Source organism: Podarcis erhardii (genome assembly GCF_964252035.2).
Source record: "Podarcis erhardii genome assembly, chromosome: 9".
Taxonomy (NCBI): Eukaryota; Metazoa; Chordata; class Lepidosauria; order Squamata; family Lacertidae; genus Podarcis; species Podarcis erhardii.
In genome coordinates this window covers 6331830-6348868 of record NC_138512.1, presented here as the reverse complement: position 1 = coordinate 6348868, position 17039 = coordinate 6331830, and the positions used below count along the sequence as shown (strand labels likewise).

The 17039-nt window shown below is 41.9% G+C and overlaps 1 protein-coding gene across 2 annotated transcripts in view; it reads right to left on the bottom strand.

The window, feature by feature from the left end:
- The window catches only part of CRMP1 (collapsin response mediator protein 1), a 47221-nt gene that overhangs the window by 11249 nt on the left and 18933 nt on the right, over positions 1–17039 (bottom strand). For both annotated transcript variants that reach the window (XM_081876268.1, XM_081876269.1), the window contains exons 5-8: positions 9473–9534; positions 7660–7740; positions 4409–4477; positions 3675–3795 (exon numbers count right to left, since the gene is read on the bottom strand). In XM_081876268.1, the coding sequence (XP_081732394.1) occupies positions 3675–3795; positions 4409–4477; positions 7660–7740; positions 9473–9534 (333 nt within the window). The remainder of the gene's footprint in view (positions 1–3674; positions 3796–4408; positions 4478–7659; positions 7741–9472; positions 9535–17039) is intronic.

The following is a 17039-nucleotide window of genomic DNA, read 5'->3' as shown; positions in this document are numbered from 1 at the left end:
GACACAGCCATGGCAGCCCGAATGATATATGCTCAGAAATGGAAGGAGAGAAAATCACCAACGAAGGAGGAATAGCAGGTGACACTGATGGAGTACAGTGGTGCCTCGCAAGACGAAAAACGCGCAAGACGAAAGAGTTTTCCGTTTTTTGAGTCGTTCTGCAAGACGAATTTCCCTATGGGCTTGCTTCGCAAGACGAAACGTCTTACGAGTTTGTTTCCTTTTTCTTAAAGCCGCTAAGCCGTTAATAGCCGCTAATAGCCGCAAAGCCGCTAATAGCCGTGCTTCGCAAGACGAAAAAACCGCAAGACGAAGAGACTCGCGGAACGGATTAATTTCGTCTTGCGAGGCACCACTGTATGCAGAATTAGCAAAATTAACTAACAGAATAAGAGAACAGGAAGAAGGAGCCTTTAAGGAAGATTGGAAAATGTTTGTAGAAGATTTGAATAATTATTGTAAACAAGTTAAAACGTTAGCAGGGTTAGAGTAAATTCAGCAGTTTAAATTAAGTGAAGATATAATGAGAAAGGAGATAAAATAAAATATATGTAATATGCACTAGTAATGGATAACTAAAACAAACCATGGAGGAGGGGAAGGAAAGTAAATGATTATGGTTATATTGATTTGAATTTGAAAATCTGTAATGGAAAATTATAGATATATAAAGAGCTCCAGAGAGACATGTTTAAACAGAAGAAAATATTTCCTCACCAGGGAGCTAGTCTATCTATTCTGAGGGATTATCAAAGTAGTTCATGGGCCCCTTCACTTTCCCAAGCTCTCAGTCCTGCAGACTTTCAGTAGAGATATGCAAGTGCAGCCAGCATTTCAGTCATCTTGCTCAGACTGACATGCTTTCAGCTGTTTCACTTTCAGGGATGCAACGAAAACCACAAGTAAATGCATATCTGAATAAACTGAATGTACAGCAAGAATGTGATATATAAGGATGGCTTGATAAAGTCAATAGTTGGCTTGCTTAAAAAAGGTAAAGCAGCACAGCCAGAGAGGAAATGGGGGGAAGAACCCCATATTGGGATTTTGGTGGCCCCTTTCTCCATCTCACCCAGTTCCCTGGGGACCAGTCACTATGGCCAGACTGTGCGCCAAACGGTTCTCATGTGCACAGCCAAGAGGTGAGGTCTATGAGCTATGGATTGATTTAATGCAGAAAGCCATGAACCAGTTCAGAAGGAGAACCAATGCGCAGAAGAGGGGTGGTCCAAAAGAACCGAAAAGAAAGGAGCACTGGAAAAGGGGATGTGAAGCTACACAGAACCAGCTCAGAGCATTCAACAAAGCCCTTTCCGAGGCTGGAGAGGAGAGGGTGTTGCGGGCAGGACCCTCCCACACTCGCGGGGGCTTCCTTTGCCCCCGTGAGAATTGGGGAATCCCTGGGCGTGCCTGCAACCCTGCTCGCCAATCGGCGGGCGAGGGGAGGCGCGGCCTGGGCTACTTAAGGCCAGGCACGCCCAGGGACCGCCCTCTTTTCCCCTCGCCCCAGCAGCTGAGCGGTTTTCCCATCCCACCCACCCTTAGGCTTAGCTAGAATTGGCCTTGCTATGGACTTCGGTTGGTCGCCGCAAGGGGCCTGGTAGGAATTTTTCCAAGTTGGCGCACTTCCTGCCTTTTGGTTTTTTCGCCTACCTCGTAGCAATCGTCACAACTTTCTCGGTATTGGCGGTTAGGCATTGGCATGCGGCAAATTATAGGGGAAAAGGAGGGGGGAAGGGAGCGCCATACCTTCCCCCCAATGAGAAGGGGTAGTCCGGTAAAGGACTCCCGGGGGGGCGTGGCCTTGTCCGAAGCCTGGAGAGGTAGGGCCTCCGGCACGCCCCCGAGCGGTGACACCCGTGGGATCCTAGTTGGCGTACTTCAACAGGACTCCTGCGGTTTGTGTTCAACCCCTCCCGGTCACCATGCCGGGTAGTCGATAGAAGCCAATGCCTAAGGCCAATACCTTCAATTCCGTAATCAATAAAGTTGTGGCCTTTCACGCCCATTAACCTTAAAGCAATGTGTCCGTGTCTTCATTTCATCTGGGGGAGGAAACTTGCCACGCAAAGAACAAGTCCTTCCCTTTAGCTTCTCTGTCATTACCATTTTACTCCCTTAGTGATTCCTGCTGGTTTGCACAGAGGTATTCATCACTTGATGACTCACTGCAGTATCAAGTAGCAATTTGCAAGGATAAATGAGGCAGCGCTCATCCAGCACCATGGACAGAATGTTTGCATCGTCTCCCCACATATACAAGGCTTTTCACTCAATTGAGTAACTTCATACATTGAACCACAAGATGTCCAGTGGTGAGAAAGCAAGCCATGGATATGCAGATGTGGGCAAGACCTTTGTGCTGTGGCTTGGGAGTTCAAAACGGAGTAATTTGTTCTTTCTTGCACCTTGAAAAAAAGCGACATTATATAAAGGTACTTCTGTTTGTATTGGGATGAGAACAGTCCTCTCTCCAGTGTGCTCATTCACGGAATTACTACTAAAGCAAGTCCAAATAGTCTGATCCTATAGCCCCGCCTTTGCCCCAAGAGCCCAGAGTCCCCCAGACAAGGACCCTTGTCTAGAAGTCCAACATTTCAGATACATGATATTGTTATAAGAACTTTAAGGTCTTATATATATAAAATAAATAAAGGTAAAGGGACCCCTGACTGTTAGGTCCAGTCGCGGACGACTCTGGGGTTGCAGCGCTCATCTCGCTTTACTGGCCGAGGGAGCCGGCGTACAGCTTCCGGGTCATGTGGCCAGTATGACTAAGCCGCTTCTGGCAAAACGGCGCACGGAAACGCCATTTACCTTCCTGCCGGAGCAGTACCTGTTTATCTACTTGCACTTTGACATGCTTTTGAACTGCTAGGTTGGCAGGAGCAGGGACCGAGCAACGGGAGCTCACCCCGCCGTGGGGATTCAAACCGCCTTCTGATCAGACCACAGTGCCACCCGTGTTCTTAAATGTACATAAATAGATGTTCATAAATGTACCAAGCAAACACATACAAATATGTAAACCACATGTCTGAAACCCACAGAAAAGTCCTGAAACCATTTTCTCTCTCCCAAAATGACCTCAAATATTACTCTGCAAGGTCGAAAGAAATGGGAAATCTCCCCATTGTCTCTTTCACAAATCCTGTCTTAAGGGCACATCTAGAATATGAATAGGGTGTGAACCTGTGACCTGGATTCAGGAATTGAGTAGTTATCATAACAAAAGAGTGGCCAGGATGCCCAGGTAATCCAATCAGGTAACCTGGCAGACAGGAAGAAACAACATACCCAGATTTCCACCCCTTCTCTGATGTATTAAGGGGGTAGTCTTGGGCCACACCCCTTCTGTGATGTATGTATGATGTTTCTGGGGGTGGTCTTGGACTCTAGGGCGGGCAATTTAAAAAGTCTATATAACGGCTTGCGCGTATGGCTCAGGGTCCCCCCCCCCTCGTTTGTGTGTGGGGAGCACCCTGTTGCAACAGCTTTAATAAAGATCAGGCTTACTAGCTGCTTTGCTTCTCAATATTCTCTCATTGGTCTCTGTTATTTTCTCCTACCGGTAGAAAACCTACAAAAGGACTTTCTATGGGCTCTTGGATACCCCATAAGGGAAACGGAGCAGTTTTTTTTCTCATAACAATTTGAAAGGCTGCATTCTGTACCTTTCTTTCTAGCCAGTGAAATGATGTCAGCTGCACTCTTGCTCATGACCTTGGTGATATACAACGGACAATTGATCCGACTAGCTATGGTGATGGCTCGGAAAACAGCTTCTGCTTCAAGCTGAAATAAGGAAAGAAATTCAGTCAAAGTAACCTCATCATTACCTTGCAAATTTTTCACACAGGTATTTCCCAGATTCCAGCCACTTTCCTCTTCTGCTTTATGGACAGTTCCTGATCCCTCAACCCCCTTCCTATTTTAACTGACTTACAAACATATAATCCTTCCTGCTACTTCATGCTTTGCAGAATTAATTTGAAGCTATACACAAATTTCAGAACACTGCTTACAGGAAAAAAAAAATTCTCACCCCTGATCTAAATGGCATGAATGGCTCAAGGTAGTACCTGAAAAAACTCCTACGACTTCGAAAACATTAAAAACTGAATGTAATCAGCTTGCCACATTGCAAGCAACTGCTATACTCAAGTGTTCATCACCAGAGCGACCCCTTTCTTCTTTAATATTCTCATAGAAGTCAATGGAGCATTTGCAGGTGATCAGCTTCAAGGCCACAGCTTAAAATTTTGTTATTAAGGTGTTCTGTATTAAGGCATTATTATCACAGAATCACAAAGTGATGCGAAGTGCTTATGGATTTCTCTTGGTTTGGTTAGTTCTGCTACAAAAAAAATGTAGACACTTTAACGCATAGCTCCTGCACAGCTCTCACCTCCTCTGGCCTGCTCAAGGCGTGGCCCTCTGGTCCAGTGATGCCCAACTCCAACATACGCTTTTGTTCCTGAGGAGGTAATAGACAAAAGATGATGGCCAACAGGTTACAAATATATCAATTGATATGTGTCAAAAGTCTCTTGTATACACTGTATTCAGTCGTGTCTGTTGGTTAAGGAACAGTATTTATTGTTAGCATTTAAATACAGTGGTGCCCCGCAAGACAAACGCCTCGCAAGACGGAAAACCCGCTAGACGAAAGGGTTTTCCATTTTGGAGGCGCTTCGCAAAACGAATTTCCCTATGGGCTTGCTTCGCAAGACGAAAATGTCTTGCGAGTTCCTGCGGGTTTTTTCCCCTCCCCCCCTTTTCCTAAGCCGCTAAGCCGCTTATCAGCTGATCCGCTAAAAGCCGCTTAACAGCTGATCACTAAAAGCCGCTAAACCGCTAATAGCGCTAATCCGCTAAGCTGTCAATGGGCTTGCTTCGCAAGACGAAAAAACCGCTATACGAAGAGCCTCACGGAACGGATTAATTTCGTCTTGCGAGGCACCACTGTACCATCCAATCAACTATGTATTCTGCGTAGTTTACAGATTTCGGATATTCCAATCTGCTTTTACTGCATAATGTTCCTGATTTATAATTTTAACTGCTGCTGTTTTAACTATGTATTATGCTAGGTGCCTGTTTTATCTTTAAATTGTTATAAACTACAGGCATGTCTGGAGGATGTGGACCATTTGGATCCCTTCCAATCGGGATTCAGGCTCCACCACAGGACAGAAACCACCCTGGTTGACTGGTCAATGATCTCTGGCAGGTTAGGGACAGAGGTGAAAGCTGTTTCCTGGTTCTGCTGGATCTCTCAGCAGCTTTTGATACCATCAACCATGGTATCCTGGACCATCTAGGAAGGTTGGGAGTGGGGGGTACTGTTACACAATGGTTCCACTCCTTCCTGGGTCATGTCCAGGAAGTTGTGTGGGGAGATGAGTGCTCAGACCCCTCAACACTCACTTGTGGGGTGCCTCATGACTCCACCCTCTCTCTCATGCTTTTTAACATCAATATGAAACTGCTGGGAAAGGTCATCAGGTGGTTTGGGCTGGGTGTTCACCAATATGCTCTACCTCTCATTTAAATCAGAAACAGTGAATGTGATAAACCTGGTCCTGTGTGTCTGGAGGTGGCTGGAGGATGGAGGCCAATCAATGGATTGAGGTTGAATCCTGACAAGACAGAGGTACTGCTTCTGGGGGACGGGGGACAGTCAGATGTGAAGGACTTCCTGGTCTTGAATGAGGTAACTGTGCCCCTAAAGGACCAGGTGTGCAGCCTTGGGGTCATTTCGGACTCACAGCTGTTCATGGAAGCACAGCTTAATTCTGTGTCCAGGGTGGCTGTCTACCAGCTCCATCTGGTATGGCGGCTGAGACCCTTCCTGCCTGCACACTGTCTCACAGAGTGGGGCATGCACTAGTTACCGTATTTTTCGCTCCATAAGACGCACCTGACCATAAGACGCACCTAGTATTTAGGGGGGGAAATTATTTAAAGGGAGTCCTGAGCAGAGCCTGTATGCATCCCAGGTTCTGCTCAGCACTCCCTTTCACGAGCTGTGTGGAGCTTGTGTGCGGCGCTTGCAGGCTTTTCCCCGAGGAGGGAGAAGGGCAGCCCGCCCCCAAGAGCCGCACACACGCTCCGCGTGGCTCTTGGGGACTTTTCCTGGAGGTGATGGAAGGGACTGAGGGGCTAAGCCAGAAGATAGAACAGCAAGAGGGAGCACTGCACAGCGATCCCTCTTGCTGTTCCGGCTTCTGGGATAGCTGCGCAGCTTGCATTCACGCCATAAGACGCACACACATTTCCCCTTACTTTTTAGGAGAGAAAAGGTGCGTCTTATAGAGTAAAAAATTCAGTATTTCCTGCTTGGGGCTACTGCAATGTGTGCTATGTTGGGCTACCTTTGAAGGTGACTCAGAAACTACAGCTAATCCAGAATGCAGCAACTAGGCTGGTGACTTGGAGGGCTACTGGGACCATATAACACCTATCTTTATGGATCTATGTTGGCTCCCAGAACATTTCTGAGCACAACTCAAAGTGTTGGTACTGACCTTTCACGCCCTAAATGGCCTCAGCCCTGTATATCTGAAGGAGAATGACCACCCCCATCATTCAGCCCAGAAACTGAGGTCCAGCTCTGAGGGCCTTCTGGTGGTTCCCTCACTGTGAGAAGCAAAGTTACAAGGAACCAGGCAGAAGGCCTTCTCAGTAGTTGTCCCCACCCTGTGGAATAGCCTTCCATCAGATGTCAAAAGGCAGCCCTGTACAGGGAAGTTTTTAATGTTTAATATTTTATTGTGTTCTTTATATTTTGTTGGAAGCTGTCCATAGTGCCTGGGGCAACCCAGTCATTTGGGCAGCATGTTGTTGTTGTTTGCTTTTAGCTGGAACTGTTTCTGGCCATGAATAGCACCACAAAAACTCAAAAATAAAATGAAATAAATTAAATTTCTGGCAAACTCAGAGGCCCATTCGCTTCTTCCACCACAACTAAAATGTACTGATAATTATTACAGATTCTATATGCTAACTGCCTGACAGAATTTTGAAAATGTCCACCTATTCCAAGCCCTCCCTTCTTGACTGTTTCATCACTTAAGATCTACCTGGTTCTAAGCATGGACATCTAAGGCCAGGTGGCACTTGAATTGGTACCAATTTGTCACATAGCTTTTCTGGTACAGTTATGCAATAAAGAACCTCTTTTTGATACTAGCATCAGCATCAGCAGCATCCAGTACTGAACTTTGTGCCAAATAATAATGTCTGCATGTTTTGGGTACCTTTCTGCAATCACAGCATGGCTTAAACACAGCCCAGTGTAAGCAGTCCAATCCAGAGAAAGGCTAGCATCCATTAAGTCCTGGTGAAGCATACAATTGAGCACATCTGTCCAACTGATATCAGTAGATTTTTTTATGTTCAGGATTACATCTTATTTTAATTTTTCATGGCCCCAAGTAGGGCTCATTTTCAATCACTCCCTGCCACAACCATGACATTCAGCACTCATTACATTTTGCGAGGGCTTGATGACCATTGCTACTGCCACACTGCAGTACTAATCTACAACCAAATCAGATGGGTGGATAAGATGGCAAACATCTGTCCCCAACGAATCTACCTATCAATGGTATCAGACAGTTCAAAGAATAAATGTAGAAGAAAAGTTTTTCTCACCTGAGCTATCAAATCTCCATTTTCAGCATGGACCATGATTACAGCTCCAAGACTTTTCAGAAAAGTAAAGGCTTCATAGAGCTATATACAGTACCAAGGGAGGGGGGAACAGTCAGCAATGACAGATTATTGTATATCCCAATTCTTTTATCCCCTTCTTTAAAACACACATGCATACACACATTTCCTTTCCTTTTAGGGTAGCACAACAGCCAAAAAAGGGGTAAAACTTTATTTCACTCTGTTCCTTCATCTCGTCCCTTCTCATCAGCAAAGGAAAACACAGCACTTGACACCAGTGGTGAATTGGTTCCCCCTCCCTGTCTGCTGAAATCCTAAGAATTAACCCCACCCAGATATGCTTTGGAGTAACACATTTAGCATCATATTTACTTTGGCTCTAATTCCACCACCTTCCAGATAAATGTTGTCAATATAAGTTTGACAGGAACCCGAACATTAAAAAAAATAAAAATCTGTAGATGCTTTCTTGTTTATGATTTCATGAAGAGCTCACAATTTAACTCAGATTCCCACAATTAGAAGGCAAGAACTTCCGCAAAGTTTTTGCGGAAAATTGGAAAAGTGATAAAGTCCCATCAAGATTAGAATGGATTCAAAAAATGGCTGAATACGCGGAATTAGACAGCATGTCAGAAGAGATAAAAAATAAACCAAAACAGGTATTTATCTCAAAATGGGAAGTTTTTAAAATAAACTTGGAAAATAATAATAGTAGTTTAAGGTCATACGCATCGTTCGAATAATTTCAGTAGCAGTGTTAAAAATGTGGTAAAACCAATGAATGGATTAAGGGATATTGAAATTGAACAAAACTCGTTACACAATGGCAGCGAACAATTAATACAGGATCTGTAATAAGGAATAGACGGGAAGTCTGGTGCATAGAAAAAGACCACTTTTATTTTATGTATTTTATGTTTTGAAGGTCATTAGTTGATATATTAATTCTCTTTTTTTCTTTGGTGGTGATGGAATTTATTTTCTTTTTCTGTATGGTGTGTTAATGTGAATGGTAACAATATAATATTTTTTTTTTTAAAAAAAGAAGAAGGCAAGAACTTCTAAAACGATTCCAAAGCTTTTTTTTTTTTTCTTGGAGAAAAAGTAGGAACAAAAACTAAGCCAACTCTTGATTAGATGCTAAATGTTCACAGTTCTTGCTCTCTAAAGAGCAGTAGAACTGGGAGCACAGCACACAGGGAGAGGGGTGGGCTACTGTCCTGCTAAGCCCCCCCCCCAAGCCCTTTCCAGAAGCTGCTATAAGTCTTGGGAGGAAAATCTCCTCACAAGACTAGCAGCAGCTTCTAGTAGTCCCAGTCCTACCCAGAGGCCTCACAGCTACACATTAAATAACAAAAACAGTGCACATTCAACATTTACAAGCATTTGTAAATGTTTAATATTCTAAAGCAAGTTCTGGATATGCTCCAAGCGTGTGAAGATACTCCTTGAAAACATGAGTCACTGTGCTGGAAATGACATGTTACAAAATTCAAAATTTGTGTTCACAATAGATTCTGCCATAATATTATGTTTTAACTGTAATATGCACAATACTTTCATCACAATTTCAATTAAAAACTGTGTTAGCCCACCTGAAACTCATGACTCCAAAGATATAACAACAGAGAGGGTGTTTAGTAACTTTCATTTCAGAGGAAGGAGAGGGACATGACTGGTCACATTTCAACACAAACACACCCCAAACTTAAGCTTAATTCAAAAGCATGGATCTCAATTAGAAGAGTTCCTGGGAACCAGAGATCTCATATGAAAATGCACAGATTACCTGGCTGTCAGTCATTTGGTAGAGATCTTTGTAGACCATGTAGACTTGAAAAGAATTAACACCTATTTACAGGAAAAAAGGTATTCAGAATAAAGCGAATGTGTATTTTTTTTAGCATTCTGAAACAGTTCCCTTCATAAATATTCACATATATAACACAAATATTCATATTAATACTGTTTATGTTACAATAGTTTTAATTTATTTTTTATTTGTTTAAAATCTTTCTCTGTTACCTCCCATATCATATCATCTCAAAGTTGTATACAATATTTAAAAATGTATCAAACATTAAAATACAGAAAGATAATTCAAATAAAAAAATAAGGCAGAGTTAAAAATATGATATATTCAGGTCAAGCACCAGTGAAAGCTGAGAGCACAGCTGTTTTTGGGGTTTTTAAAAGGCAGGGAAGGTGGATGCATTGTGCAGATGCCGCCACAGAAAATACGATGACAGATGCATGCATGGCTACTTCTATTTTAAGCTTAATAGTCCAACTAGTTCACTTTCTGCTTGCAAAGTCAAGTTAATGATCAGATCCTGTTAAGACTGCAAGCTTCTGGCAGAAAATAAAAGTGCTAGTTACGTGCAGCTGTCTTTTAAGAAAGTGTTGTCTCCGCTTTTATTTCACAGTTCTTTTTCCTGATTCACAAAGTGTTCAGTGTATCACACATGGCCTAGCCCAGGCACAGACCACCACTAGACCACAAGCTACATTAATTATTATTATTATTATTATTATTATTATTATTATTATTATTATTAACCCAGTCACTCTGGGCAGCTTCCAACAAAGATTAAAAATACATTAAAATGTCACACATTAAAAACTTCCCTAAACAAGACTGCCTTCAGATGTCTTCTAAATGTCAGGTAGTTGTTTATCTCTTTGACATCGAATGGGAGGGCGTTCCACAGGGCTGGCATCACCACCGAGAAGGCCCTCTGCCTGGTTCCCTGGAAGCTCACTTCTTGCAGTGAGGGAACCACCAGAAGGCCCTTGGCGCTGGACCTCAGTGTCTGGGGAGAACGATGGGGGTGGAGACGCTCCTTCAGGTACACTGGGCCAAGGCTGTTTAGGGCTTTAAAGGTCAACACCAACACTTTGAATTGTGCTCGGAAATGTACTGGGAGCCAATGTAGGTCTTCCAGAACCGGTGTTGTATGGTCTCAGCGGCCACCCCCAGTCAACATTCTAGCTGCCACATTCTGAATTAGTTGTAGTTTCTGGGTCACCTTCAAAGGTAGCCCCATGTCAATCGCTCTTTCTGCAGAGTGAAGCCGCGAAGCTGCTGTCGGTGAGCGCTGTCCTCTTTTCTTGGGAAAATTCGGCTTAAATCAACAACTCGTGAGTAACAACGGAAAAGATAAGGGTTGGACTATAAATTTGCTGTAAATTCGGCTGAAAGCGAGAGACGTAACCAGGAAGTCCGTCTCTTGTCACTGCTTAAGATCTAAAGCAAAGACTTTGATGTGTGGTGCCTTTGAAGAGGTGTCAAAAGGCAATCAACTCCTACATTAGTTTAAACTATTTCAGGACTTAACTTTTTTAAAGCTTTACTTCAATATATGAACTGTGTAACCTGCTCTGTTGGACTAACAAAGGGACAAAGAATCCCAGGCAATCGGACTGCCTAGACATTAGAACTGTCAGTTTGCAAGACTTGGATACTTTATTGCTGGATTTAGTAATATCTGAGCTTTAATGGGACTGTTGCTGTGAATTGTTACAGTGTACACTTATTGAAATATTGTTACCCTCTGAAACCAACTCTGCTAAATACAACTGCTGAAGGTCTTCAGGAGGTTTTAGATGGTTTGGACATTGCTTTACAGTATTTAAGTTTAGAAAAATTTAATCAACGGACAATTAATAATCAGACTTCTTCCCTATAATAGAAGCAAGCTCCCCCTAGAGGATTTTTGGACTTTAACAAAATCTGACTTTCCTTTCGGTTTCCTCTCCTCCGATTGGATTGTTTATCTTATGGGCTGGTGGATTCTCATGAGAACATACTCAGTTTGACCTTGACAGCAGATAGAAGTGGAATGAGCGGTACTGGGAGGCAAACAAGAGCGGCCAAAGCAAAAAGACAAACAACCCTGACTTTAGTCTCTCAGCCACGTAGGTCATCCGTGCCTGATGCTCGGGAATTAGAAGAAACTGAGCAGCTGTTTGGACTAGATATGGCAGCAGGTGGAACTGCTTCAGTATTGGACAAAATACTTGAAAAATTGGAAGGCCTGGACAAAAAGGTGGATGAACAAACGGCAAAGATTGACCAGACCAGAGACTGTGTAAACAAGTTAACTGAACAGGTTACGTCGAACGCTCAAGCAATCAGTAATTTATCTGAATCCACCGTAGAAAATCGGAAATTGGCAGAAGAAGCCATTCAAAAAACTGCAGCACTGGAGCAGGAGGTGAGACCACTGCACAAGCAGGTAGGGGATCAGCAAGCCTATCTGTCTATGATAGAACTTCGGGCACGGGAAAACAACTTGAAATTGAGGTTCATTCCAGAACTTGAACATGAACAAGGGAATCTAACTGAGTATTTAACAAAAGAGTTTTCCAAGTGGTGGAACTTGGAGGAGGAAAAGGACTTTAAAATCGTGACTGCTTTTAGACTTGGAAAACTTACAAGAAAAGACAAGCCCAGAGACTGTTTGATTACTTTAAGATCCAAGGAGGAGAGGGACAAAATATTAGGACTACACTACGGAAAGTCACTGGAAATTTTGGACAAAAGAGCAGAGGTGTACAAGGATATTCCTAAACAACTTTTGGATCTTAGATCCACTTATTCTGAACTAGTGAAGTTGCTGAGGAGCAATTTAATCATCTTTAGGTGGGAATTCCCACAAGGACTATCCTTTACGTTTAGGGGGAAGAAGGTGAAAATTAAAACAGCAGAAGACAGAGATAAATTTCTGAATACATACGGAGAGTATCTTCAGAAAGGGATTGATAGACCTCCTGGGGCCGAACCACAACTTGTACCTACACCTACACCGAAGGGGTCCCTAGACCAGGAGAAAAAGATACCACCACCAGATCAATAACAGATTTGACCAGGATGTCTCTGCAACTTCTAAGTTGGAATATAAATGGCGCCAACATCCCGGAGAAAAGAAGGATATTTCATATTTTGAAAAAAGAACAATTGGACATTATTTGTTTGCAAGAAACACATGTGACTAGGCTACACAGAAAAGTGTTAATAAACAAAAGACTAGGCCAAGAATTTATTTCTTCAGATCGAGTAAAGAAAAGAGGCGTGGTGATATATGCAAAAGAGAGCCTGTCACCAAAATTCCTATTCAAGGATGAACACGGACGAATTTTGGCAATTGAGATTCAGACCCAAGGTGAAAAGTTTTTATTATTAGGAATTTATGCGCCAAATGAGGGAAAATCGGAATTTTACAAGAAGCTGCATGAGATTATGCTGGACTATCTGGACTATGATAACATCATTATGTTAGGAGATATGAATGGAGTGGTATCAACCAACATGGATAAGTCACAAAGCCATAACGTGACAAAAGATGGCAGACTACCAAAGACATTTTTTGAAATGACTGACAATATGGACTTGATTGACATCTGGAGAACAAAGAATCCCCTAGAAAGGCAAGGAACATTCTTTTCTGAAGCCCAACTGACATGGACAAGAATTGACCAAATTTGGACAACTAAAGGCCTGGCACCTAAAATAAAAAAAGTGGAAATCTGCCCAAGAACCTGCTCCGACCATAACGCTGTCAAGATGGATATGAGACTAACTCCAACCGGCTCTTTCAGATGGAGGATGAATGACAACTTGTTTAGAGATCAGGATATTATTAAAAAGGCCCAAAAAGCTTTGAAGGACTATTTTGAGATAAACCTGAATACTACAGTGGAAAAAAAAACTGTCTGGGACGCAAGCAAGGCGGTGATGAGAGGGTTTCTGATACAGCAGAATACAATTAAGAAAAAAGCACAGAATGACAAGAAAGACAAGATCTTGGAGAAAATTAAAGAAGGTGAGAAAAAGCTAAGATCGAAACCGAAATCAAAGGAGATCTTAAGAGAAATTAAACACTATCAAGTACAATATGCAAAAATGATGAACCAAGAAGTGGAATGGAAGATTAAGCTAATGAAACAAAGATCCTTTGAATCGGCAAATAAACGTGGAAAGCTGCTAGCATGGCAGCTGAAAAAGAGACAAAAGCTGAACACAGTAACAAATTTGGAAATTGAGGGAAGAAATATTCAGAACCCGGTGGAAATTAGAAAGTGCTTCCAGAGATTCTTCAAACAACTTTATACACAAGGGCCGCAAAATGAATCAGAGATAGATCAGTTTTTACAGAAGTATGGTTTACCAAAGTTGTCTCTTAACAACAGAACAATCCTGAATTATAAAATAACACAATTAGAAATTGAGGAGGCCATTCAGAACATGCAATTGGGCAAGTCTCCAGGGCCAGATGGGCTTACCTCCAAATATTATAAGACATTGAAAGACTATTTGATGCATCCACTAATGGAGGTTTGCAATGAAATTATGGAAGGGAAGAAGGCACCGGAGTCGTGGAAAGAAGCTTTCATCACATTGATACCCAAATTGGAATCTGAAAAGACGCAACTTACAAACTACCGCCCCATCTCCCTTTTAAATGTGGATTACAAAATATTTGCAGACATTCTAGCAAGAAGATTTTAAAAAGTTCTTAATGAGGTAGTTCATAAGGACCAAGCAGGCTTCCTCCCAGGTAGACATTTGTTTGCTAACACAAGGAACATTATTGATATTTTGGAACTTTTGCAAACAAATATAAATACAAAAGCTGTGTTAATTTTCATAGATGCGGAGAAAGCCTTTGACAACATTTCTTGGAAATTTATGAAGAAAAATTTGGAAGGAATGGGAGTGGGGCGGGGGTTCTACAATGGGATAGAGGCAATTTATTCAGAGCAAAAAGCAAAATTGATAGTTAATAATGTGGTGACAGAAGAGTTCAGAATTGAAAAAGGAACAAGACAAGGTTGCCCTATATCCCCTATGTTATTTATATTGGTCCTGGAAGTGCTCTTGAATATGATTAGAGGAGACCGGTTGGTAGAAGGTATTCAGGTCGGAGCGAAACAATACAAACTGAAAGCATTTGCAGATGACCTAGTTTTGACCCTACAGGAGCCAGAGCCTAGCACTAAAAGGGTACTGAAACTGATTCAGGAATTTGGTCGAGTGGCAGGATTTAAACTTAATAAACAAAAAACTAAGGTTTTGGGGAAAAAATTGACTTCTTTAGAGTCAGAAAGGTTTCAAAAAGAGACAGAATTAAATGTGGTTAAAAAAGTAAAATATCTAGGGGTAAATATAACAGCGAAGAACAGAAATTTATTTAAAGATAATTATGAAAAATGTTGGTCTGAAATTTAAAAAGACCTAGATGTCTGGTCAAGATTGAAACTTTCCTTGTCAGGACGTATTGCTGCTGTTAAAATGAATGTATTGCCAAAGATGTTGTTTTTATTTCAAACTTTGCAAATAGTGGACAAAATGGAGTGTTTTGGGAGGTGGCAACGAGATATTTCTAAATTTGTCTGGCAGGGCAAAAAGCCCAGAATCAAGTTTAAGATACTAACTGATGCTAAAGAAAGAGGGGGCTTTGCCCTGCCAGACTTAAAGTTGTATTATGAATCAGCAGCCTTTTGCTGGTTGAAAGATTGGCTACTTCTTGAAAACACTGATGTTTTAGATTTGGAAGGATTTAATAATGCGTTTGGTTGGCACGCGTATCTGTGGTATGACAAGGTTAAAATACATAAGGCTTTCAAGAACCATGTTGTCAGAAAAGCAGTGTTCAATGTCTGGTCAAAATATAAAGACTTATTGGAAAATAAGACCCCAAGGTGGCTATCACCAATGGAGGCTAAGGCCCCGAAAAGACTCAATATGGAGGCCAAATGGCCGAAATATTGGGAAATAATAGAAAAAGATGGAGATAACTGGAGGTTGCAGAGTATGGAGAAAATAAAAGATAAAGTGCGAGATTGGTTACATTATGCTCAGATTAAAGAAGTCTTTAAATTGGACAAAAAGATAGGATTTCAGGTGGAAAAATCAAAGTTAGAAACAGAACTGTTAGAACCCAGCTCTAAGATACTTTCAAGAATGTATAACTTGCTGCTAAAATGGAATACACAGGATGAAACGGTCAAATCAGCTATGATAAAATGGGCACAGGACATAGGGTACAACATCATGTTTGCTGACTGGGAAAAGTTATGGACCACCGGTATGAAATTTACGGCATGTAATACCTTGAAAGAAAACATTATGAAAATGATATACAGGTGGTACATGACCCCAGTCAAGCTTGCAAAGATATATCATTTGCCTGATAATAAATGTTGGAAGTGTAAAGAGGCTGAAGGAACATTCTTTCACCTCTGGTGGACGTGCCCTAGAGTGAAGGCTTTCTGGGAAATGATATATAACGAGCTGAAAAAGGTATTTAAGTATACCTTTCTTAAGAAACCAGAGGCCTTCCTCCTCGGCATTGTCGGCCAGAGTGTGCAAAAGAAGGACCGAACCTTTTTTATGTATGCTACAACAGCAGCAAGGATACTTATTGCTAAAGGCTGGAAAACTCAAGACTTGCCCACACTGGAAGAATGGCAGATGCAACTGATGGACTATATGGAACTGGATGAGATGACTGGCAGAATCCGAGACCAGGGAGAAGAATTGGAGGAGGAGAACTGGAAGAAGTTTAAAGACTATCTGCAAAAGCATTGTAAACTGTATGAGTGTTAAGAAAAATGTAAGATCTGTAACATCAAGGCTCTAACAAACTAATAACCTTTATGTATAAAAGTCAATGTAATTGAAAAATAAGATAAATTGTGGATAAATGGTATCCTATAATTAACCTTTGACAAAAGAAATCTAAAAGATTAAATTTGAGATTTGAATATTGGGAAATTTTAATTAGATAAACTAAATTAAGTTAATAATTTGCTGGTAAAACTTATGAGTCTAGAGAGTAGGAACAAGAGGCGTGAGGAAGTCCAAGGATGTTTATGAAATGATGATATCTGAAATTGATATGTTTTTATATATATTTATTGTCAAATAAAATTTAATAAATATTATTTAAAAAAAAAAAATCAAAGGTAGCCCCACGTAGAGCGCATTGCAGTAGTCCAAGCGGGAGATAACCACAGCATGCACTACTCTGGCGAGACAATCCGTGGGCAGGTAAGGTCTCAGCCTGCGTACCAGGTGGAGCTGGTAGACAGCTGCCCTGGATACAGAATTGACCTGGTCCTTCAGGGGCACAGTTACCCCATTCAGGACCAGGGAGTCCTCCACACCTGCCCGCCCCCTGTCCCCCCAAAACAGTACTTCTGTCTTGACAGGATTCAACCTCAATCCATTAGCCACCATCCATCCTCCAACCGCCTCCAGGCACTCACACAGGACCGTCACCGCCTTCACTGGTTCCGATTTAAAAGAGAGGTAGAGCTGGGTATCATCCGCATATTGATGACATAGGACT